General features: G+C 47.6%; 1 protein-coding gene across 1 annotated transcript in view; it reads right to left on the reverse strand.

The window, feature by feature from the left end:
- Positions 1-19511, reverse strand: part of LOC119970881 (multidrug resistance-associated protein 9-like) — a 235416-nt gene extending 215905 nt beyond the window's left edge. The window contains exon 1 of the mRNA XM_038805989.1: positions 19053-19511. Coding sequence (XP_038661917.1) covers positions 19053-19394 — 342 coding nt within the window. The 5' untranslated portion in view covers positions 19395-19511. The remainder of the gene's footprint in view (positions 1-19052) is intronic.
- Positions 19512-24483: the final 4972 nt, after the last annotated feature.

Consider the following 24483-nt stretch of genomic DNA (forward strand, 5'->3'; position numbering starts at 1 on the left):
GGCTGAAAAAAGATCAACCATGATCTCATTGAATGGCGGAGCAGTCTCGAGGAGCCAGATGGCCTACTCCTGCTCCTAGTTCTTATGTTCTTATGTTCTAAGTATTTTGTTGCATCGACCCGCTCACCTTTGATGAAAATATTGCAGACAATTGGGAAAAGTTTGAGAAGGAGTGATGTATTTACTGTGGTGCTGCATTATCTGACTAGTCAAAAAAGATCCAAGCTTATACCTTATTTAACTTTGTGGGCCCAGAGAGCATCATCTCATTTGCTTTCCAGATGGAGGAGGAAAAAGAGGATTCTGAAATAATTCTAAAATAGTTTGTGAATATTTGTCTTCCGGTAAGAAGTATAATTCAACAAACCAAAAAGCCGATCCATTGAATTCACAGAGACCCTACAGTGCAGAAGGAGGCAATTCGGCCCATTGGGTCTGCAGCAACCCTCCAAAGGAGCACCCACCAAGCCTCACCCTATCACCGCAACACAGAGTTGGGTGGGACGGTGAGCTGTTAGGAGATAGCAGATATCGTTCAGTGTGATTTGGATAAGTTGATTGAGTGGGCAAATGAATGAAACATGCATTATAACTTGGATAAATTGGAGGTTTATCCACTTTGGTAGCAAAATTGGCAAGGCAAACTATTATCTGTATGGCTCTAAATTAGGAGAGAGGAATGTGCAATACGACCTGGACATCCTTACACACCAGTTGCTGAAGGTAAGCATGCAGGCGGTAAATGAAACAAATGGTATGTCGACCTTCATAGCGAGAAGGTTCGAATACAGGAGCAGGGATATCGTGCTGCAATTATTCAGGGCCTTGATGAGGACACACCTGGAATACTGTGTGCAGTTTTGGGCTCCTCATCTGAGGAAAAGATGTTCTTACTACAGAGGGAGTGCAGCAAATGTTTACCAGGCTGATGGGATGGCAGGATGGGCATATGAGGAGAGATTGAGTCGGTTAGGAATGTATTTGCTGGAGTTCAGAAGAATGAGGGGGGATTTCATAGAAATCTATTAAATTTGAACAGGACTAGACAGGGTACATGCAAGAAGGATGTTCCTGATGATGGGGGTGTCCTGAACCAGGGGTCACAGTCTGAGGCTACGGGGTAGACCATTCAGGATAGAGTTGAGGAAATATTTCTTCACTCAGAGAGAGGTAAGCCTGTGAAATTCATTACCTCAGGAAGTTGGTGAAGCCAAAACTTTATAGGCGGGATTCTCCGAACCCCCCGCCGGGTTGGAGAATCACCGGGGGCGGCGTGAATCCCGCCCCACCGTTCCGCCGCTGCTGAATTCTCCGTAGCTGGTTTTTGGTGGGGGCGGGGATCGCGCTGCGCCGGTCAGGAGCCGTTGGCAGTGGCCCTCCCCCGCCGATTCCCCAGGCCCCGATGGGCTGAACGGCCGCCCGTTTTCGGCTGGTCCCGCCGGCGTGAAATGGACAAGGTCCATACCGGCGGACCTGGCTCTGAGGGCGGCCTGCGGAGTCCTCCGGGGGGGGGGGGGGGGGGGGAATGCCGGAGGATCCGGCCCCGGGGTGGGGGGAGGGCCCACGGTGGCCTGGCCCGCGATCGGGGCTCACCGATCTGCAGGTGGGCATGTGCCGTGGGGGCACTCCTTCCCTCCGCGCTGGCCTGTGTAAAGCTCCGTGATGGTCGGCGCGGAGAAGAAACCCCCTGCACGTGCGCAGGGATCACGCCAGCGGTTCTGCGCATGTGCCAGAACATGCTGACGCTCCTGCGCATTCGTCAATTCGTGCCGGCAAACGGAGGCCCTGTGCACCACCAGCGCAGCGCCAACCAGTCCAGCGAAAGTTTCCGCACCTTCCGGGCGGCCCGACGCCGGAATGGTTCACGCCCATATGTTTTCAAAAGCAGTTAAATATAGCACTTGGCCCAAAGGGGATCAAAGGATATGGGGGAAGGCAGGATCAGTCTATTGAGTCGGATGATCATCCATGATCATGATGAATGGTGGTTGAGGCTTGAAGGGCCAAATGCCCTCCTCTTGCTCTTATTTTGTATGTTTCTAACCCCAACTAACCTGCACAACCTTGGACACTAAGGGGCAATTTTAGCATGGCGGAAACTGGAGCACCCGGAGGAAACCCTTGCAGACACAGGGAGAACATGCAAATTCCACACAGACTGTCATCCAAGGCTGGAATTGAACCCAGGTCGTTAGCGTTATGAGGCAGCAGCACTAACCACTGTGCCACTTTGAAAATCTTAGTAAAGAAATGTACATTTGGTCCTTCACTGTTGAGCCAGTATAGAGAATGAATTGTCTATGTTGTCCACAGAAATCTAGTCTGCAAACAGCTGCTGCGAGAGAAAGATTTAACATTACAAACAGCCATTAGTAGCTCCATGTTAAACAGACAATTAGGAAAATAGATTTTAGGTGGGAAACAGAAGTATTTACAGTACAAGGTGCAACCTGCTCCAATGGCAGTGGCCATCACCCTCAGAACAAAACAGCTTGTTTTGCATTCAGTAAATGATGCAACAAATATGGAAAGTGGACTCATTTCACTAACCACAGCAGCCTTCCTCTACTATCAGCAACACGGCATCCAGTCAGTCCTCTCTGGGTAGGAGTTTCAGCAAGGTGAATGCTCATCCAAAGCAGCAAAACTACAGAGTCTCCAACAACAATATTGTGAGAGTATTGACGCTATCACAGAAAAGGATGATATCTTCACCATTCTCAAGATGAGTTGCAGCAACGCAAAGCTGAAGGTCAAGATTGACACTGGAGCAAAGCATAATGCATTGTCCTGTTGAATGTTATGGAAAACCGACCCATATGCAGCACCAGACCCCAGTATGCAAGTGGACCTCGTGGCCTATGGCGGGTAATCCAGCCACACCAAAGGTGTAGTCACAGTCCACTGCACACAGGGCAGTTTCAGGTGTCATATAATTGACCAGGATGTAAGGCCACTATTCGGTCTTTGGGACATTTCATTGGGGCTCATTCAACGTGATCCAGAACTGCATCCTCTACAACATCAGACCCAGAAATGATTGCATACAAAGACCTCTTTAACTGTTATGTCATTGGTAAGCTGCCAGTTGTATATCATGTGAGACTAGATGATTTGGTACCACCAACAGTTTGTGCTCTGAGGAAAGTACCATTGGCATGAAATAGAAAGTAGTCAATGAGCTGCATTGGATGGCTACACCAGGTGTCAATACGTCTATAAATTAGGTCACAGAATGGGTTTCAGCAATGGTGGCCACAGTAAAGAAAGATGGCACAATCAGGATATGCATTGATCCAATGCACTTGAACAAGTGCTGCTCAGACCTCATCATCCTATGAAGATAGTGAAACAGATTTTAGCAGACATGCCAAATGCTAAGGTGTTCAGTATCCTCGATGCAAAATGTGGGTTCTGCCAGATCCTGTTGGATGAAGAATCTTCAAAAATAACTACATTCCAGAACCTGGTAGGCAGACCTTGTTTTCTTTGTATGCCTTATGGAATCTCCACTGGCAGCGAGGTCTTCCAGTAGTGCATGGAGCAATTCTTTGCAGGTCAACCCTGTAAAATCATTGATGATCCTGGTTTGGAGTTGGTACTATGCAAGAATATGATACACGTCTTTGTCTTATCTTTGACAGAATCAGGACCATACAGCTGAGCCTTATCTCAGCAAAATGTGGATACAGGTTCAATCAGGTTCCCTATATGGGTCATTTACTCAGAGCTGATGGTGTAAAGCCAGATTCAGACGAAACAATGGCTATATGTCAGATACCCATCCCTGTGGGCAAGTGCATGATACAGTGCTTCCTTGGTATGGCAAATTATCTTCAAAGTTCATCCATGTTATAGTGAGGTCACTGGACCTCTTCGTCACCTTCTCCACCAAGACGATGAATGGTGCATCACTCAATGGTCTTTAACAGACTTAAACAGACAGTCACAACCCCACCAATGCTACAATACTTTGACATTGAAGCACCCACATTTACATCAGCAGACACCTCCCAGCACTGAGATGGTGCAATCTGCATCCAAATTGGCAGACTTTTGCTTCAAGCGCTTCCACTGACAATGAGACTTCTTATGCATAAATTGAAACGGAACTATTTTAGCCTTTTCCTGTCAGGAATTTCATGACTTCATATATGGTCATCGTAGAGCTGTTAATTGATTATGAGCCACTCATAATCATCTGAAAAAAGCATCTTCACACTGCACCTGCAACGGATAATGCTAAAGCTGCAACAGTACAATTTTAATGTTGTCTACAAATGTGGTAAGGAGCTGTACTTGGCTGATCCATCTCCAGAGCCTTCTTACCCACTACAGACCAGGCAGATTGTGAGGAAGACATAGACATCATGACGATAGAGATGCTCTCCGCTTGTAGATTCCAAGAACTCAAAGATGCCTGAAAGACGGACATCAGACAATTGTACAACCTCATCACGAGTGCTGGTCAGTATCCTCAATGGAGTTTCCCCCAAGAGCTCTGCACATTCTGCACCATCAGAGATTAACTAACCATATAGAAGTGATACTGCATGGCCAGCAAGTTGATATTCCTACTTCTCTTCAGAGATACCACATCCAGGCCAGGGAGGATCTTAAGAGGTGGGATACACTGCACTTAACGTTGGCGGGGAAGGTCCAAGTGGTGAAAATGAATAGTCAGCCGAGGTTCTTGTTTATCTTTCAGGCTCTCCCGATCTTTATACCAAAGGCCTTTTTTCGGAAAGTGGACACAATCATCTCCTACTTTGTATGGGCAGGGAAGGTGCCGAGGGTGGGGAGGACCCTGCTACAGGGGCAGTGGGGGGGGGTTGGCGTTGCCAAACTCGCTTCATTATTATTGGGTGGCGAATGTGGACAAGATGCGATGATGGTGGGAAGGAAAGGGGGTAGAGTGGGTTAGGATGGAGGAGGAATCTTGTCAGGGGTCTAGTTTGAGGGCTATGCTAATGACAGCATTGCTAATGGCTCCAAGTTGGTATTCAGGGAGCCCAGTGGTGCAGTCCACGGTGAAGATATGGAATCAGCTGAGGAGGCATTTTAGGGTGGAAGGGATGTCGGTACTGAGGGTGCATATGACTCGGGTGAGAATGAGTGGGTTCTCTCGGGGTAGCAGATGAGTGTGAGAGGTGTGAGCGGGAGCCAGTCAATCATGCGCACGTGTTTTGGGGTTGTGAAAAATTGGGAAGATTCTGGGCGGGAGTGTTCGCGGTCTTAGCCAGGATAGTGGAGGAGGGAGTGGACCCGGACCCTTTAGGGCGATATTTGGGGTTTCAGAGACGCCGGAGCTCATGGAGAGGTGGAAGGCCGATGTCTTGGCCTTCGCCCCTCTCATTGCACGGCAATGAATTTTGCTGGAGTGGCGGTCGGCATCACCACCGGGGGTAGCAGCATGGTTGGGTGACCTGGACGACTTCCTGCGGTTAGAGAAGATAAAGTATGAATTAAGGGGCTCAGCGGGGAGTTTGAGAAAGGGTGGGGGATGTTTGTGACCGTGTTTGAGGAGCTGTTCGTCGCAGGGGGGGGGGGGGTGGGTGATGGGGGGATGAAAAAGGAGAAAAATCTGTACAAACTGTATAGTTGATTGATGGGAAGAATATTTCCCGGGGTGGTTAATTTGCTGTAACCTACTTCGATACAAGTGAAAATGAAAATTGCTTATTGTCACGAGTAGGCTTCAATGAAGTTACTGTGAAAAGCCCCTAGTCGCCACATTCCGGCGCCTGTCCGGGGAGGCTGGTACGGGAATCGAACCGTGCTGCTGGCCTGCTTGGTCTGCTTTAAAAGCCAGCGATTAATAACTGGAAACGTGTTTTTTTTTTGTTAAAAAAGAGATACCACATCCAACAACTTCACTCGGGGCACCCTGGGTTGGAAGCAACCAGATATAAGACTAAGGAATCACTATGTTGGCCCTCCATGTACACTGACATGGAATGGGAAGTCTCCAGATGTTCACAATGCAATGCATTCAAGCCACAACAACCTTTTGCATTTAAATGAGCCCCCCCCCCGGTCATTTACAGTAGCAGATATCTTTGAATGGAATGTTAAATACCACCTAATCTCAGTTCATGCATATTCTGGATGGTTTGAACTTGATTACCTGCCAAAAAGGATAGGTACCACGGTAATCATCAAGCTTAAAAGACACTTCACCATGGCATCCCAAAGAGACTAATGACAGACAATGTTTGCCAATTCACCTCCACTGAATGTCAAAACTTTGCACACACGTGGAACTTTGAGCACATCACTGCAGCCCCCTATATCCAGTCAAATGTTTGGTGGATAAGGCGGTTTACTCAGCTAAGCACCTTCTAGAAAAATGTGCTCGGGACTGCGCAGACTCCTATGCTGCACAGCTCAGCCTGTGAAATCCACTATGACAGGTCTTTATAAAAGACAGGCAGAAAGCGCACTCAGTAAGCTTTGAGCAGGTGAAGGAGACACATCCTGAGTGAGTGAGACACATCCAGAGTGAGAATTGGAACTTGGTCATTTGGTGCAATGAGGTAATCAGGAAAGGTAAGTGGTAAGTCTAATTTTGCTGTTCTTCAGTTAAAAGCGCAATGTGTAGCTTAGTGTCTGATTGGCTGAAGCTGCCCCCACCCGAATTGCTGAGAGGAAGATAACTGTCAGTCATCTGAGCCCTGTTTTGTGGCACAAGGGTGTATATTGTATTCTTCTGTTTGAAGCTTAATTAGTCTGAGTCATACTGGTTAGCTGAGGTCTGTATAAAAGGCAGACAGAAAGCACACTCAGTAAGCTTTGCGCAGGTGAAGGAGACACATCCTGAGTGAGTGAGACACATCCAGATTTGGAATTGGAACTTGGTAATTTGGTGCAGTGAGGTAATTCAGTGCAGAGTGGGAGAAGGTGATTTTTGCCTACTGTTTTGTCCTCTTTCTTCTGATCTGTAACTGTTAATCTGCAGGGAGAGAACCAGAGAGCATCCTGGGAAAGTAAGTTATTTTAATTTTTATTGCCTTTTCAAATTGTGTGGGTGGGAAACTGAAGTGACATCACAGTAAAGCTATGACCTGATTGGGTGGTTGGGAATCTGTTAAATTTGAAGAAGAAAAAATTGCAAAACAAATCTAATTGATTAACTAGATAGTGGAGTAACTAAACCTGAGGGCAGTGATCGGTATTTAGCATTTAATTTTACAGTCAAAATCATCTAGCGTCAGGGCCATATAGTTAATTGTAACTCAATCTAACAATAATTCAAGTGTTTATTTTAAATTAAGTAACTAGTGCTTAAATGTCACTCAGCGGGGTGCAGTGCTGCAACTGTAAGATGTGGAAGATCTGTGATGCTTCCACCGTTCCGATCGACTACATCTGCAGTAAGTGTAACCAATGGCAGCTCCTCACAGACCGCGTGGTTCAGTTGAAGCAGCAATTGGATGAACTTAGGAGCATGCAGGTGGCAGAAAGCGTCATAGATAGGAGTTATAGAGACTTGGTCATACCCAAGGTGCAGGCAGAGAGATGGGTGACCATCCGAAGGGGCAGACAGTCAGTGCATGAATTCCCTGTGGTTGTCCCCCTCTCGAACAGGTAGGCCGCTTTGGATACTGTTGGGGGAAATAGCCTATCAGGGGAAATCAGCAGCAGCCAGAGCAGTGGCACCACGGCTGGCTCTGATGTTCAGCAGGGAGGGTCAAACCACAGAAGAGCAATAGTCATAGGGGACTCTATAGACGGGGGCACAGATAGGCACTTCTTTGGACATGAAAGAGACTCCAGGATGGTGTGTTGCCTCCCTGGTGCCAGGGTCCAGGATGTCTCCGAATGGGTAGCGGGCATCCTGAAGGGGGAGGGCAAACAGGCAGAGGTTGTTGTACATATTGGTACTAACAACATAGGCAGGAAGGGGCATGAGGTCCTGCAGCAGGATTTCAGGGAGCTTGGCAGAAAGTTAAAAGACAGGACCTCTAGGGTCATAATCTGAGGATTACTCCCTGTGCCACCGGCCAGTGAGGCTAGAAATAGGAAGACAGAGCAGCTAAACACGTGGCTAAACAGCTGGTGAGGAGGGAGGGTTTCCATTATCTGGACCACTGGTAACTCTTCCGAGGCAGGTGTGACCTGTATAAGAAGGACGGGTTGTATCTGAACTGGAGAGGCATAAATATCCTGGCCGCAAGGTTTGCTAGTGTCACACGGGAGAGTTTAAAGTAGTATGGCAGGGGGGTGGGTACCGGAGCAATAGGTCAGAAAGTGAAAACATTGAGGGAGAACTACGGAATAGGCCAGTATGTCTCTGAGGAAGAGCAGACAGGGAGATGTTGTTGAACACAGTGGGTCTGGTGGCCTGAAGTGCATATGTTTTAATGCAAGAAGTATAACGGGTAAGGCAGATGAACTTGGAGCTTGGATTAGTACTTGGAACTATGATGTTGTTGCCATTACAGAGACCTGGTTGAGGGAAGGACAGGATTGGCAGCTAAATGTTCCTGTATTTAGATGTTTCAGGCAGGATAGAGGGGGATGTAAAAGGAGTGGCAGAGTTGCACTACTGGTTAGGGAGAATATCACAGCTGTACTACAGGAGGACACCTCAGAGGGCAGCGAGGCTATATGGCAGAGGGCAGCGTGGCTATATGGGTAGAGATCTGGAATAAGAAGGGTGCAGTCATAATGTTGGGGGTTTACTACAGGCCTCCCAACAGCCAGTGGGAGATGGAGGAGCAGATAGGTAGACCGATTTTGGAAGGGAATAAAAGCAAACAGGGTTGTTATGATGGGAGATTTCAACTTCCCTAATATTGACTGGGACTCACTTAGTGCTAGGGGCTTGGACAGGGCAGAGTTTCTCAGGAGCATCCAGGAGGGCTTCTTAAAACAATATGTAGACAGTCCAACTAGGGAAGGGGCTGTATTGGACCTGGTATTGTGGAATGAGCCTGGCCAGGTGGTTGAAGTTTCAGTAGGGGAGCATTTCGGGAACAGTGACCACAATTCAGTAAGTTTTGAAGTGCTGGTGAACAAGGATAAGAGTGGTCCTAGGGTGAATGTGCTAAATTGGGGGAAGGCTGATTATAACAATATTAGGTGGGAACTGAAGAACCTAGATTGGGGGTGGATGTTTGAGGATAAATCAACATCTGACATGTGGGAGGCTTTCAAATGTCAGTTGAAAGGAATTCCGGACCGGCATGTTCCTGTGCGGAACAAGGATAAATACAGCAAATTTCAGCAACCTTGGATAACGAGAGATATTGTGGGCCTCATCAAAAAGAAAAAGGAGGCATTGTCAGTGCTAGAAGGCTGGGAACAGACAAAGTCTGTGTGGAATATAAGGCAAGTAGGAAGGAACCTAAGCAAGGAGTCAGGAGGGCTAAAAGGAGTCATGAAAAGTCATTGGCAAATAGGGTTAAGGAAAATCGCAAGGCTTTTTACACGTACATAAAAAGCAAGAGGGTAGCCAGGGAAAGGGTTGGCCTAGTGAAGGACAGGCAAGGGAATCTATGTGTGGAGCCAGAGGAAATGGGCGAGGTACTAAATGAATACTTTGCATCAGTATTCACCAAAGAGAAGGAATTGGTGGATGTTGAGTCTGGAGAAGGTTTGTGTAGATAGCCTGGATCACATTGAGATCCAAAAAGTCTGTGTTGGGCGTCTTGAAAAACATTATGGTAGATAAGTCTCCAGGGCCTGATAGGATCTTCTCCAGAATACTGAAGGAGGCTGGAGAGGAAATTGCTGAGGCCTTGATAGAAATCTTTGGATCCTCACTGTCTTCAGGTGATGTCCCAGAGGACTGGAGAATAGCCAATGTTGTTCCTTTGTTTAAGAAGGGTAGCAAGGATAATCCAGGGAACTACAGGCCAGTGAGCCTTACGTCAGTGGTAGGGAAATTACTGGAGTGAATTCTTCGAGACAGGATCTACTCCCATTTGGAAGCAAATTGACGTATTAGCGAGAGGCAGCACGGTTTTCTGAATGGGAGGTTGTGTCTCACTAACTTGATAGAGTTTTTCGAAGAAGTCACAAAGATGATTGATGCAGGTAGGGCAGTGGATGTTGTCTATGTGGACTTCAGTAAGGCCTTTGACAAGGTCCCTCATGGCAGACTGGTACAAAAGGTGAAGTCACACAGGATCAGGGGTGAGCTGGCAAGATGGATACAGAACTGGCTAGATCATAGAAGGCAGAGAGTAGCAATGGAAGGGTGCTTTTCTGATTGGAGGGCTGTGACTAGTGGTGTTCCGCAGGGATCAGTGCTGGGACCTTTGCTGTTCGTAGTATATATAAATGATTTGGAGGAAAATGTAACTGGTCTGATTAGTAAGTTTGCAGACGACACAAAGGTTGGTGGAATTGCGGATAGCGATAAGGACTGTCAGAGGATACAGCAGGATTTAGATCGTTTGGAGACTTGGGTGGAGAAATGGCAGATGGAGTTTAATCCTGACAAATGTGAGGTAATGCATTTTGGAAGGTCTAATGCAGGTAGGAAATATACAGTTAATGGTAGGACCCTCAAGAGGATTGACAGTGAGAGAGATCTAGGTGTACAGATCCACAGGTCACTGAAAGGGGCACCACAGGTGGAGAAGGTAGTCAAGAAGGCATACGGCATGCTAGCCTTCATTGGCCGGGGCATTGAATATAAGAATTGGTAAGTCATGTTGCAGCTGTATTGAACCTTAGTTAGGCCACACTTGGAGTATAGTGTTCAATTCTGGTCGCCACACTACCAGAAGGATGTGGAGGCTTTAGAGAGGGTGCAGAAGAGATTTACCAGGATGTTGCCTGGTATGGAGGGCATTAGCTATGAGGAGCGGTTGAATAAACTCGGTTTGTTCTCACTGGAATGACGGAGGTTGAGGGGCGACCTGATAGAGGTCTACAAAATTATGAGGGGCATAGACAGAGTGGATAGTCAGAGGCTTTTTCACAGGGTAGAGGGGTCAATTACTAGGGGGCATAGGTTTAAGGTGTGAGGGGCAGAGTTCAGAGGAGATGTACGAGGCAATTGTTTTTACACAGAGTAGTGGATGCCTGGAACTTGCTGCTGGAGGAGGTGGTGGAAGCAGGGACGATAGTGACATTTAAGGGGCACCTTGACAAATACATGAATACGATGGGAATAGAGGGATACGGACCCAGGAAGTGTAGAAGACTTTAGCATGGTCGGTGTGGTGAATGTGATTCATACTATATATAGTTGCCAATATCACTCCATATATATATATGTTCGTTATCTACCCGTTTTAAGATCAATGCTGTATATAGTTGCCAATATAACTCCATGTATATATGTTCACTATCCACCATTGTAAGTGCAGTTGCACTATCCGACCACCAGGGGGAGTCGCTCTGGGAGTACCCGAGAGTTTGTACTGGGCTCCTCCCTTGGCTCCGCCCAGGACTCCTCCCCCTGGGACCGATGTATAAACATCAGTGCCTTAGAGCCAGCCTGCAGTTCATCTGGAGTTCAACGATTAATAGGCTGGCTCTGTTGTAAGTGTATTAAAGTCTCTGTTCAGATCCAACTACACGTGTTCGCTGAATTGATGGTTCCCTCAGTCGGCACAGGCTTGGAGAGCCGAAAGGCCTGTTCCTGTGCTGTACTTTTCTTTGTTCTTTGACAGGGCCTGCCCTGATCAGCACAACGACCCTTTTCCAGGTGTCCCAGAACCAGGATTCCCACTGCTAACCCCCTGCGGCAGCCCAAACCAATGTGAATGATGCACTCATGCAATGCTGATTGAGAAGCAAAACGCATAATGATCAGGATGCTCACAGATTCGGCCTTCTCACAGCTGGTCAAACAGTCAGGATTCAGACCACAAGTGGCCATGACAATTTGGCGATGGCACACTGTCATGCCCCATAACTGAACAGTTAGCTGGTAGCTTCAGATGGTGCCACTACATACGCAACCTCCTATAGGTATCAGAACCAGTACCAACGGATACTAGAACACTCACCAAGATCAAGAAACTCTTTGCCACACATGCCCTACGACACAGGCCCCCTACATCAGTGGACATTCAGACTCCTCCAGAAGCCAACACAGTGAGCCCTGAACCCACCGATTACATTTCAAAAAATGTGTTCATGGGACGTGGGTGTCGCAGGCTGTGCCAGCGTTTATTGTTCATCTCTAATTGCCCTTGAGGGGGGCAGTTAAGAGTCAACCACATTGTTGTGGGTCTGGAATCACATGTAAGCCAGACCAGGTAAGGACAGAAGATTTCCTTCCCTAATTGACATTATTAAACCAGATGGATTCTTACGACAATCAACAATAGTTTCATGGTCATCAATCGACTTTTAATTCCAGATTTGTACTGAATTCAAATTCCACCATCTGCAGTGGCAGGATTTGAACCTGGGTCCCCGGGACATTACTCTGGGTCTCTGTTTAACTAGACCAGTGGCAATTCCACTATGCCTCTGCCTCCCCAATTGACGGAACACTTCAGGTTGTCCACACTGAGGACACCAGTCTGGGAAAGACTACAACAGCACCACCATGCTCAGGGTGTCTGAGCACACGGAACACAAGTTTCCAGGACTATACTACCACCTAGTTTAGAACTGGCCTTTGAGCCTCATCATTGTGCAACAAAAGGGGCGGGGGGGGGGGGGGGGGGGAGGGGGGGGGGCGGCGAAGGAGACACAATGAGCTGTGCACCAGCAGCAACAGCTTAATCCATGTGATCTTTCCTGATGCTGAATGCATTTTCAGATGTGCAAGGTTAAGGGACAGCACTACCAAGAGGACTGAAGTCGTAAATGGAACCTCGAGAGACAAATCGGCATTGCATGTTGGCACATGTCACAATCTGCCTGGTGCAGGTCCCACTTAATGTCCACACCACTCACCTACCCAAAATTGCAACTACCACAGCCCACACCTGAACTTTATGTGCACAGCGAGGACTTCATTTTGGTCCAAAAATGGAAACTATGGGCGCGATTCTCCGCACCCGCGGAAAATCGCGAAGTCGGCCATGAAAAGGCAGACATTACTTGAGAATCAGGGGCGGGATTCTCCCCTACCCGGCGTGAAGGAGGGTGCCGGCGTAGGGGAGTAGCGCCAACCACTCAGGGGTCGGGCCTCCCCAAATGTGGGGAATTCTCCCCACCTTTGGGGGCCAGCCTCGCGCTGGAGCAGTTGGCACCAGAAGACTGGCGCAAAAAACCGGCGTCCCCGGCAGCAGGGCTGGCCGAAAGGCTTTCGCCGGTCGGCGCATGCGCTGGCAGTGACGTCAGCGGCAGCTCGCCGGCACCTCGGCGGCGGGAGAGGCCACCCAGCGGCGGGACTTCGGCCCATTCGGGCCGGAGAATCACTGCAGGGGCCTCTCCGATCGGAGTGGCGAGATTCCTGCCGCCGCCACTTCCCGGGTGGCGGAGAATCTCTGCCATGGCAGGGGCGGGATTTTCGGCGGCGCCAGGCGATTCTCTGACCCTGCTGGGGGTCGGAGAATTTTGCCCCAGGTATGAGAACATATGGCCGTGCATCCAGAGCTCACAGAATGAAGCAGCTGAAGCGTACCAAGCCAGCTGGTGTAACGGGGGTGGATACCCATACTGTGCCAGGAGAATGGCATTTTATTCACATAGTTTATTAATTAATTGTACAGCAGACTGTTCTGCCCATGAGGAATCCCTGCTGTTTACTGACATGGGCAGGTGGCCCAATTCATTTTTGTAATCAAACATCATTTAAACATGAATGGCAATGTGCCAGTGCTAATCATGCTGCTTAAAGGGAGCCCACTGCCTGAGTAGGAAAATCCAGTAGACGTGCTGCTGCTTAAAGCCAGACTTGAAGATTAGGGATAGGTTTGATTGTTGGTCTATTGACAGCACATTTGTGGAGCAGCAGAACCAGTGCCAATGGCCAGAGCATCCTTGTTTTCTGATACATTGCTGGAGGTGTGAGTGAGAAGTCAGGGTTGGAAATGAAACTTTCTTTCCTGAAGGCTGCCACAACAAAGAAGCTGGCATGTAAGGAGAGAGGGGGGGAGTGGATTAGCGCCTCCCGCATCACTTGCAGAACCTGGTTGCAGTGCCTGAAAATGTTTGATGCCTTTATCAGCACTGAAAAGATAAGGCTCCTCTTCATATCTCTCTTATTCTAAACATAATATGGCAACATCACATTTTCCCCTGGAACTGTACACATTTGCAATTCTCTAAGGCAGCAAGCTCATTTGCAGGAGTTACGACAAGTAAATACAAGTTTACGCACCAAAATCCAACTAAAGATTCAAATAATGGGCTGGATTTTCCGTTCGTGAGGCTAAGTGCCGACGCCCATGGACGATCCGTGGCCTTTCACAAAGGGAAAATCGGTGTGAAACCCTCACCAATTTCGCTACCGGTGTGCGCTAGCACTGGCACCACATGAAACACCAGCAGAATGTGTGAAAAACGGTTGGAGAATCGACAAGGTCCTATGCTGCACATGCGCAGGGCTGACAAGCTGCGGCTGCGCGTCCGCCTATTCCCTCTACACACGCACGGTCGTGCAGGAAAAGATGGTGCCTGCTTTGCTGGACAGCCTACCCACTCACCCCGACCCAACAGCCCACCTCTTTGCCACCCCACCCACCAGTCCCCCCAGCCCTGACAGTAGCCCCACCGGCCAGAATTAGCCCGCCCGCTGATCGGTAGGCCCCAACCGTGGGCCTGGCCACCGTGGAGGCCCCCTCCCGGAGTCAAATCCCCCTGCCCCCCTCACCAGGACAGCCCCCACAGCCAGAACTCTGATGTCCCGCCGGGTAGAACCACATGCGAACGATGCCGGCGGGTCTCGGCTGAACTCGGCGGGCACTTGGCCCATTGATGTGCGGAGAACCGCCGGGGGGGGGGGGGGGGGGGCTTCAACAGACCACGTAGCGGCAACCCCGCGGGCCCGGCGTCGGAGCGGTGTGCCGTGATTTTCGCGTCCCCCCCCCCCATCGATTCTCCAACCCGGTGCAGGATTGGAGAATCCCGGTCCTTGTCTTCATAAAAAATGTGATTTATATCATTGTGTCATGTCTTTTGAAGTAAACATTTATTTTGTGGACGCATTAGCCTTTACTATGATTTTCTTCTTTAAAAATCATTTCAGAGGGTGTGGGCGTCACTGGCTGGGTCAGCATTTATTCCCCATCCATAGTTGCCTTTGAGAAGGTGGTGGTGAGCCGCCTTCTCGATCCACTATAATGTGGGTACACCCACTGCTCGGAGGAAGTTCCCGGATTCAGACATTAATACTTTTAAAAATGCTGATTGTGATATTTTTCTGTGTTGTTTCTTTGGTGTGTCAATAGCGATCTTACTGAGTCATAAATGATAATCATTGCAACACAGAAGGAGGCCATTTGGCCCATTGAGTCCAAATCGGCACTTTGTCGAGCACAATCCAAACAGTCCCATTTCCCAGCTCCATAGACCGGTAATCTTATTTTGATGAAGAGAACATCAAATCTAATGTCAAATCGTTCACTATCTTTCATTCCACTGTTCCTGTAGGCAGCGAGTTCCAGAATTTTGCTATTAGTTGCATTGAAAAGTTTTTCCTCAGAACCTCCCTCATTATATTTCTTGCTCAAAACTTTAAATCTGTGTCACTTGTATCATCAGTAAATGGGAACAAACTTTCTTTCTCTACCTTATCTAAACCTGTCATAATCTTATACATCTCTATCAGTGTTGAAAATTCATTCTTTTGTGTGGTGTGGATGTCACTAGCTAGGACAGTATTTATTGCCCATCCCTAATTACCCTTGAGACGGTCATGGAAAGCCACTTTCTTGAATCACTGCAGGCCATTTGGTTTCAGTACACCCATAGTGTTTTCAGGGAGAGAGTTCGAGATCGTGACGGGATGGCAATAGATTTTCAAGTCGAGATGCCAAATGGCTTGGAGAGGAACTTGTGTGTGGTGATTTTCTGATGCAGCTGCTGTCCTTATCCTTTAGTTGGTAGAGGTCGCAGGTTTGGAAGGTGCTGTTGATGGAGCCTTGCTGAGTTGCTGCAGTGCATCTTGTATATGGTATGCACTGCTGCCACTGTGTGATGGCAGTGGAGGGAGTGAATGTTTTAGGTGGTGGGCGTTAATGCAGTGGACCGCTATGACTTGGATGGTGTCAAATTTCATAAGTGTTAATGGAGCTGCACTGGTCCTGGCAAATGAAGAGAATTCTATTATGTTCCTGACTGAAGTCGTGTAGCTTGTGGAAAGGCTTTGGCAGAGTCAGGATGCAAGTTTCTCACACCCTCTGACCTGCTCTCTTGTTTCCACCGCACTTATATGACTAGTCCAGTTCAGTTTCTTTTTCAATACTAACTCGCGGGACATTGATTCTGGGGGATTCAGCGATGTTAATGCTATTGCATATCATGGGAGATGGTTGGATTCTTCCTTGTTGGAGATGGTCATTGTCTGCACTTATGAGGTCCAAATTTTAATTGCCTCTTATCAGCACAAGCCTGAATGTTGTCCACCTCTTGCTGCATATGGACATGGACTGCGTCAGTATCTGAGAAGTGGCGAATAGTTCATAATATTGTGCAATCATTAGCAAATATTCCGACTTCAGATATTGTGATGGAGGGAATGAATATTGTGATTGATAAAGCAGCTGAAGATGCTTGGGCCGAGAACATTACCCTGAGGAACTCCTGGAGCGATGCCTTGGGACTGAGATGATTATGAGCCTGGGCGGCACAGTGGTTAGCACTGCTGCCTCACAGTGTCAGGGACCCAGATTCAATTCTGGCCGTCGGTGACTGTGTGGAGTTTATACAATCTCCCTGTGTCTGTGTGCGTTACGTCTGGGTACTCCAGTTTCCTCCCACAGTCCAAAGAAATGCAGGTTAGGTGGATTGGCCATGATAAAATTGCCGCCTTCGTGCCCAGGAATGTGCAGGTTAGGCTGTGGGGTTGAGGGTACAGGGCGGAGTGGATCGGTGCAAACTCGATGGGCCGAATAGCCTCCTTCTGCACTGTAGGGATTCTTTGAATTCTATGAATTAACCTCCAACACTCACAATGATATTCCTTTGTACTATGTTTGACTCCAACCCACGAAGAGCATTCCCCCCCCCCCCAATTCCCATTGACTCCAGTTTTGATAGTGCTCCTTGATGCCACACTTGGTCACATGCTGCCTAACGTCAAGGGCAGTGACTCTATCTTACCCGTTGAGTTGTGTTCTTTGTCCATATTTGGACGGAGGCTCTAATTAGGTCAGGTGTTGTGTGGCCCTGGCAGGACACAAACTATGTGTCAGTGAGCAGGTTATTGCTCGGTAAGTGTAATTTGATAATATTGTTTGTTATATTACCGAAATGTAATATAAATATTACTCATTTGTCTTGCCGACTTGTATTCAACTTGATGATAAACAATTGATGACAAATTATTTATTGAGTGACAAAATAATATACTTGAGAGTTCTTTCACTTTAATACTTTGACTAGTAATATAATTAACTAAGATTAGATTAAACTAACAATTATGATACGCTACACTCTGATCTGTCACGTCTTTACTCTAGCTGCACTACACACACACACTAACCTACAGAAAGAGCAGGAAACTCCTTATATAGGTCCTGTTAGTGTTGCCATCTAGTGATCATCTGTCTGTACTGACTGCACATTAACTAATCATGTATTAACATATATAGAGATCACTACATTGTTGACAACCTCTTCCATCACTTTGCTACCCTCAGTATCCTTTGCTCTACGAAGAACAACTTCAGCAACCCCAACCTTACCTTGTCGCTAAAATCCCTCATCCCTGGCCATTCTAGTAAATCTCTTTAATTTTCTCAAGGGCCCTCACATCCTTTTTAAAGAGTGATGTCTGGAACTGGAGGCAATATTCTTATTGTGGCCTAACTAAAGCTTTATACGGGTTCAGCATAATGTACCTATTATTGTACTCACTATCTTGATTTATGAAGCCCAAGATACCATAAACTTTGCAAACTACGCTCTGAATATGTTCTGCCATCTTTAAAGACATGAACCTCCAGGTCCGTCTGTCTCTGAACATTTATTCGAACTGTACCATTAAGTTTACATTTCTGCTTTCTGTTCCTTCTGAAAGACACTTCTCCGTGTTAAATTGTATCTGCCACTTGCTTGCCCATTCTACTAACTGATGTACGCCCTTATGCAGTAGATTGATATCATTCTCACTGCTAGTCACACCTCTTAGTTTTGAATCATGGGCAAATTTTATAATTTTACTTAGTATAGCAATATCCAAGTAATATATATGCAGTAGTCCTAGCACTGACCCTTGGGAAACACCGGGACAAAGCAGCTCGTTTTATCGGCACCCCAGATACAAACGTAAACATTTGCTCCTTTCACCACCATCACACAATGGGAGCAGTGTGTATCATATACAAGATGCACTGCAGCAACTCAATGAGGTTCCTTCGAAAGTGCCTTCCAAACCTCTTACCTCTTCCACCTAGAAGGACAAGGGCAGCAGGCGCATAGGAACACCGCCATGTGCAAGTTCCCCTCCCAGTCACACACTGTCCTGACTTGGACCTACATTGCTGTTCCTTCACTGGAACTCCAAGCTAGCAGAACTGTGGGTGTTTCTGCACCAGAGTACCCAATTCTTTTTTTCCAATTAAGGGGCAATTTAGTGTGGCCAATCCACCTACCCTGCAAATCTTTTAATTATGGGGATGAGACCCACGCAGACATGGGGAGAGTGCACAAACTCCACACGGACAGTGACTCGGGATCGGGATCGAACCCGGATTCACCATGCCATGAGGCAGCAGTGATAACCACTCCGCCACTGTGCCGCCTGTATCTACACCAGATTGACTGCAACAGTTTGAGAAGGCGGCTCATCACCACCTTCTGAAGGATAATTAGGAATGGGCAACAAATGTTGGCCTTGCCAGTGATGCCCATATCCTAGAGCAGAATAAAAGAAACAACTCTTGAACAAATTTAAGTCATAAAAACAACCATTTGACACAACTTGCTGCCGTTACGCAAATGTTCTGGTACAAACTATTGTTACCTACCTGGCACTGTTCAGGTGAACTCACCAATTCACTCATCCGTTCATTAACACTGAAAGGCTGGACATTTAAAGCTGCATAGAAGCTCGTGCCATTAAAAGGAGGAGTACCCTGTCTTCTCCCAGCTCTATTCCACTTTGAGTTCTCCGATGGACACCGCACTCCAGATTTTTGGAAAAGCTGGGTGTGGAAGATTCCGAAGAAGAGCAGTGTTGAGTAAGAGAAATTTCTGAGTGGAGTGACAATCTGAAGATGATTGCTGCTCCTCGGAGGATCCCGGCTAATGTCTCTCAGAGCTTCACTGACGTCACTGATCAGCAGCTGCACAGAGCCAGTGCTCAACATTACTGATATGACAGAGATGCACTGACATGATGTTGCCTCCAAGAAAAGTATACATGGGTGCCTTCTCCCTTTATCCCACCCTGATACCCACACATGCAGCTCATAAAGGGTTCATAACCAAGCTGCCCGTTATATAACAGACCTCTGCTCTATTTTCCACTTTGCCTGTTGGATTAATGATTGAAAATCATGTTGCAACAGAAGGAAATTCCAGACTTGGGTCATTAGAAGCGACCCCGCTTCATTCAGTAACAAAGTTACTTATTAACTCAACGAGCACAACAAAGTTTATTTTGTGACTCTACAAGAATGGAAGGTTTATTCTGATCTATTGTCAATGTAACGTATTGGCAGTAAAGACTCTTGCCTACCACCATATTGGAAAATCATGGACGGATTACCATATTCTGTCCAAATCAATGGACAAAACAATTATGCATTGCATATCCACAATTTTCTGGGATACATTGGTACCAGGTGAGGTTCCCTGTTGCCAGCATCTACTGGTAATATTACTTCAATCAAAATCAAGTGAATTATTTACTTTGAAATATGTACAAAGTTGAACAACGTTGAATGAACTTTGACAACTCTTAACAAGCACAGCAAGATTGATGTTTATCGGCCTTCCAAATCATTCTGCTCACAGAATAAGATGTGCACAATACAATAAGCATCTCAGTAGGTTTACCAGTTACAGAACTTATTTTCAATTAGGCCAAGGGTTATAACTGTGATTTGAAAACATGGTTCATGGAGTTTAGTTGGAAAATTATTTATCTGAATTGCACTCACATTGTAAATTTACAAGCAAAAGGTCAAAGTTAAAACTGTTTTGTCATTCTCTGTTTTATTCTTCGATTAAAGCGATATAAAAGTGAACTAATTTGCAAGTTTTTCAAATCCCAATTAAATCCCAACATTGGATATTCAATTTGAAATCTGGATATCACAGAATGGAATACTTAGTAATCATCATACATAAGCCCGAGTTTAATGAGACTTTCTTACGTGAAGTCTCACGAAGGTTGTTTTGAGTGTGGGAGCCCAAATGAAAAAATGATTGGAGGTTGTATGGGTGGACAGAGCAAGATTCTTTTCAATATCAAAGTTCTGCAAATTAGTCCCCAAAACTGAACTTTATGTTCTCCTGTCAGGTTCTGCACTTGGCACCTCTTCTGCAAAAATGATTAGTCATTGCTTGTTTTGCCGAAGTTCTGGTTGGGGAGTCAGTAACAAGGAATCATTAATCTAAAAATGATCACCAAAAGAGTAAGGAGGCAGGTTACAGGCAGTATTGTTTCTGGAATATTGTGGAGCTCAGTGATAGTTGAGACAGAGACCATTGGACACTTTAAGGGAACGTTAGAAAAGTTTTGAAGAGGAAGAAGATATTGGGTATAGAGAAAAGCTGGGGAAGTGGAATTAGCTTAGAATTTCTTCAGAATATAACTAGCATAGGCTGAACATCGTAGACTTCAAGCTTCTGTGAGACATTTAAAAAAGATTTTACAGGATGTGGGCATCGCTGGCTAGGCCAGTATTTATTGCCCATTTCTGGGTGCCCTTCAGAAGAGGGTGGTGAGCTGCCTTCTTGAATCGCTGCAGTCCCTGGGGTGTAAGTACACCCACATTGCTGTTAGGGAGGTAATTCCAGGATTTTGACCCAGCAGCAGTGAAGAAGCAACGATATATTTCCAAGTCTGTTGCTCTTGTCTCTAGATGGTAGTGGTCATGGGCTTTTACGACAATCGACAATGGTTTAATGGTCATCTTTAGACTTTTAATTCCAGATGTTTTATTGAGCTTAAATTCCACCTTCTGCCATGGTGGCATTTGAATCGGGGTCCAAAGAGGATTACCCTGGATCTCTGGATTACTGTCGCTCATTTAATACATTTGTTTGACAGTTAGAACTGTAAATCAGGAAAAAAAACAAAAACGTCATCATCATTTGGTATCAACGCTGTTCTTTCACTTTGCTTTACATAGCATAATCAAGATATAAACCCCAAACTGAACTTACACAAACATTAGGTGACAGGATGTATTCATCCTCCAGCTGGTGAGTGTGTTTGCAAACATCTTCACCATGTCACTCCTCCTCTCCGAGTTTCCCATCTCCTGCAAGAAGTCTACTATAATATCAGTACCAAAGAAGAAGGTAGCCTGCCTCAACAACTACCGACCGGTGGCCCTGACATCTATTATCATGAAGTGCTTTGAGCAGCTAGTCATGAGACAACGGCAGCATCCCAAACGGATTTGATCCACTGCAGTTTGCCTGTCACCACAACCGGTCCACAGCAGATGCTATCTCCCTGGCTCCACAATCAACACTCGAACACCTTGACAACAAGGACACTATGTGAGACTGATGTTCATAGACTACAGCTCTACCTTCAACACCATTATCCCGACAAGACTTACAACCAAACTCTGCAGTAGCATGGTGGTTAGCATAAATGCTTCACAGCTCCAGGGTCCCAGGTTCGATTCCCGGCTGGGTCACTGTCTGTGCGGAGTCTGCACGTCCTCCCCGTGTGTGCGTGGGTTTCCTCCGGGTGCTCCGGTTTCCTCCCACAGTCCAAAGATGTGCGGGTTAGGTGGATTGGCTATGCTAAATTGCCCGTAGTGTCCTAAAAAAAAGTAAGGTTAATGGGGGGGGTTGTTGGGTTATGGGTATAGGGTGGATACGTGGGTTTGAGTCGGGTGATCATGGCTCGGCACAACATCGAGGGCCGAAGGGCCTGTTCTGTGCTGTACTGTTCTATGTTCTGCAATCTTGGCCTTGACCCCTCCCTGTGCAGCCGGAACCTTGACTTCCACACCAACAGACTGTAATCTGTCAGGATAGGCAACAGAGGCGGGATTCTCCGACCCCCCGCCGGGTCGGAGAATCGCCGGGGGGCAGCGTGAATCCCGCCCCCGCCGGCCACCGAATTCTCCGGCACCGGAGATTCGGCGGGGGCGGGAATTGCGCCGCGCCAGTCAGCGGACCCCCCCCCCCCCCCGGCGATTTTCTGGCCCGCGAAGGGTCGAAGTCCCGCTGCTGTAATGCCTGTCCCGTTGGCGTGAATCAAACTACCTCCCTTACCGGCGGCGGGGGTGGGCTCAGAGGTGCTGGGGGGGGGGGCGATCTGGCCCCAGGGGAAGCCCCCACGGTGGCCTGGGGGGGGGGTGATCTGGCCCCGGGGGGGGGGGCGATCTGGCCCCGGGGGAAGCCCCCACGGTGGCCTGGGGGGGGGGGGGGGGATCTGGCCCCGGGGGGGGGGCGATCTGGCCCCGGGGAGAGCCCCCACGGTGGCCTGGCCCGGGGCCCACCGATCCACAGGCGGGCCTGTGCCGTGGGGGCACTCTTTTTGTTCCGCGTCGGCCATGCCTCCGCGATGGCCGACGCGGAAGTGACGACCCCCCCCCCCCCACGGATGACGTCAGCAGCCGCTGACGCTCCCACACATGCGCGGAATTCCACCGGCCGGCCTTCCACGCCAGCCAGTGGGCCGCAAACCACTCCAGCGTGGGCCTGGCCCCTCAAGATGAGGGCTTGGCCCCTAAAGGTGCAGAGAGAGAAATTCGCACCTTTGGGGCGGCCCGAGGCCGGACTGGTTCTCGCCACTCCATCCCGCCGGGACCCCCCGCCCCAACGGGTAGGGGAGAATCCCGGCCCAGCACCTCCTCCACAATAGTCCTTAACACCGGGGCCCTGCAAGAATGTGTGCTCAGTCCTCTACTGTACTCCCTGTACACACACCATTGTGTAGCAAGATTTAACTCCAACTCAATCTGTAAGTTTGCGAATGACACGACTGTGGTGGGTCGTATCTCAAACAACGATAAATCAGACTACAGATGGAGTTAGATCACTTGGTTGCATGGTGTACCAAAAACAACCTCTTTCTAAATGTCGGAAAGACCAAGGAACTGATCATCGACTTCAGGAAGTGCAGCACAACACACACTCCAGTCTGCATCAATGGCTCCGAAGTGGAGATGGTCGATAGCTTTAAGTTCCTGGGGGTCACCGTCACCATCGCCAACAGTCTGTCCTGGCCCACTCACGTTGATACAACAGTCAAGAAAGCCCAACAACTTCTATACTTCCTTCAGAAACTAAAGAAATTCGGCATGTCTGCATTGACTCTCACAAACTTCTACAGATGGATTCTGTGGATTTTGTTTATTGTCACGTGTACCAAGGTACAGTGAAAAGTATTTTTCTGCGAGCAGCTCAACAGATCATTAAGTACATGAAAAGAAAAAGGAAATAAAAGTAAATACTTAAACGGCAACAAAAGGTACACAATGTAACTACATAACACCGGCATCGGGTGAAGCATACAGGGGTGTAGTGTTAATGAGGTCAGTCTATAAGAGGTTCATTTAGGACTGTGGTAACAGCGTGTGTGTTCTCAGAGTTTTGTATCTCCTGCCCAATGGAAGATGTTGGAAGAGTGAGTAAGCCGGGTGGGAGGGGTCTTTAATTATGCTGCCTGCTTTCCCCAGGTGGCGGGAGGTGTAGATGGAGTCAGTGGATGGGAGGCAGGTTCGTGTGATGGACTGGGCTGTGTTCACGACTCTGACGTTTCTTGTGGTCTTGGACCAAGTGATGCAACCAGATAGGATGCAGCCAGATAAGATGCTTTCTATGGTAAGATGTGCCATAGAGAGCACCCTATCCAACTGCACCACAGCTTGGTATGGCAACTGCTCGGCCCAAGGGCGCAAGAAACTACAAAGTGTGGTGAACTCAGCCCAATGCATCACTGAAGCTTTCCACCCTCACATTGATGCTGTATACACCTTCCACTGCCTCTGGAAGGCAGACAGCATTATCAGAGACCCCTCCCACTTCTTCCAGACCCTTCCATCAGGCAGAAGGTTCAAAAGTCTGAAAACCTGCACAGCCAGACATAGGAACAGCTTCTTCCCCACAGGTACTAGACTCCTCAACGACTCTCCCTCGGACTGATCTGTTCCCTCTAAGAACACTATTCACAATGCCCTATGCTGCCCTTCACCATGTATTTGCTTTGTTTTGCCTCTTGTTCCGCACTATAACCAATCACTGTTTGTCGATGTACCATTT

Source organism: Scyliorhinus canicula, chromosome 9 (assembly GCF_902713615.1).
Source record: "Scyliorhinus canicula chromosome 9, sScyCan1.1, whole genome shotgun sequence".
NCBI lineage: Eukaryota > Metazoa > Chordata > Chondrichthyes > Carcharhiniformes > Scyliorhinidae > Scyliorhinus > Scyliorhinus canicula.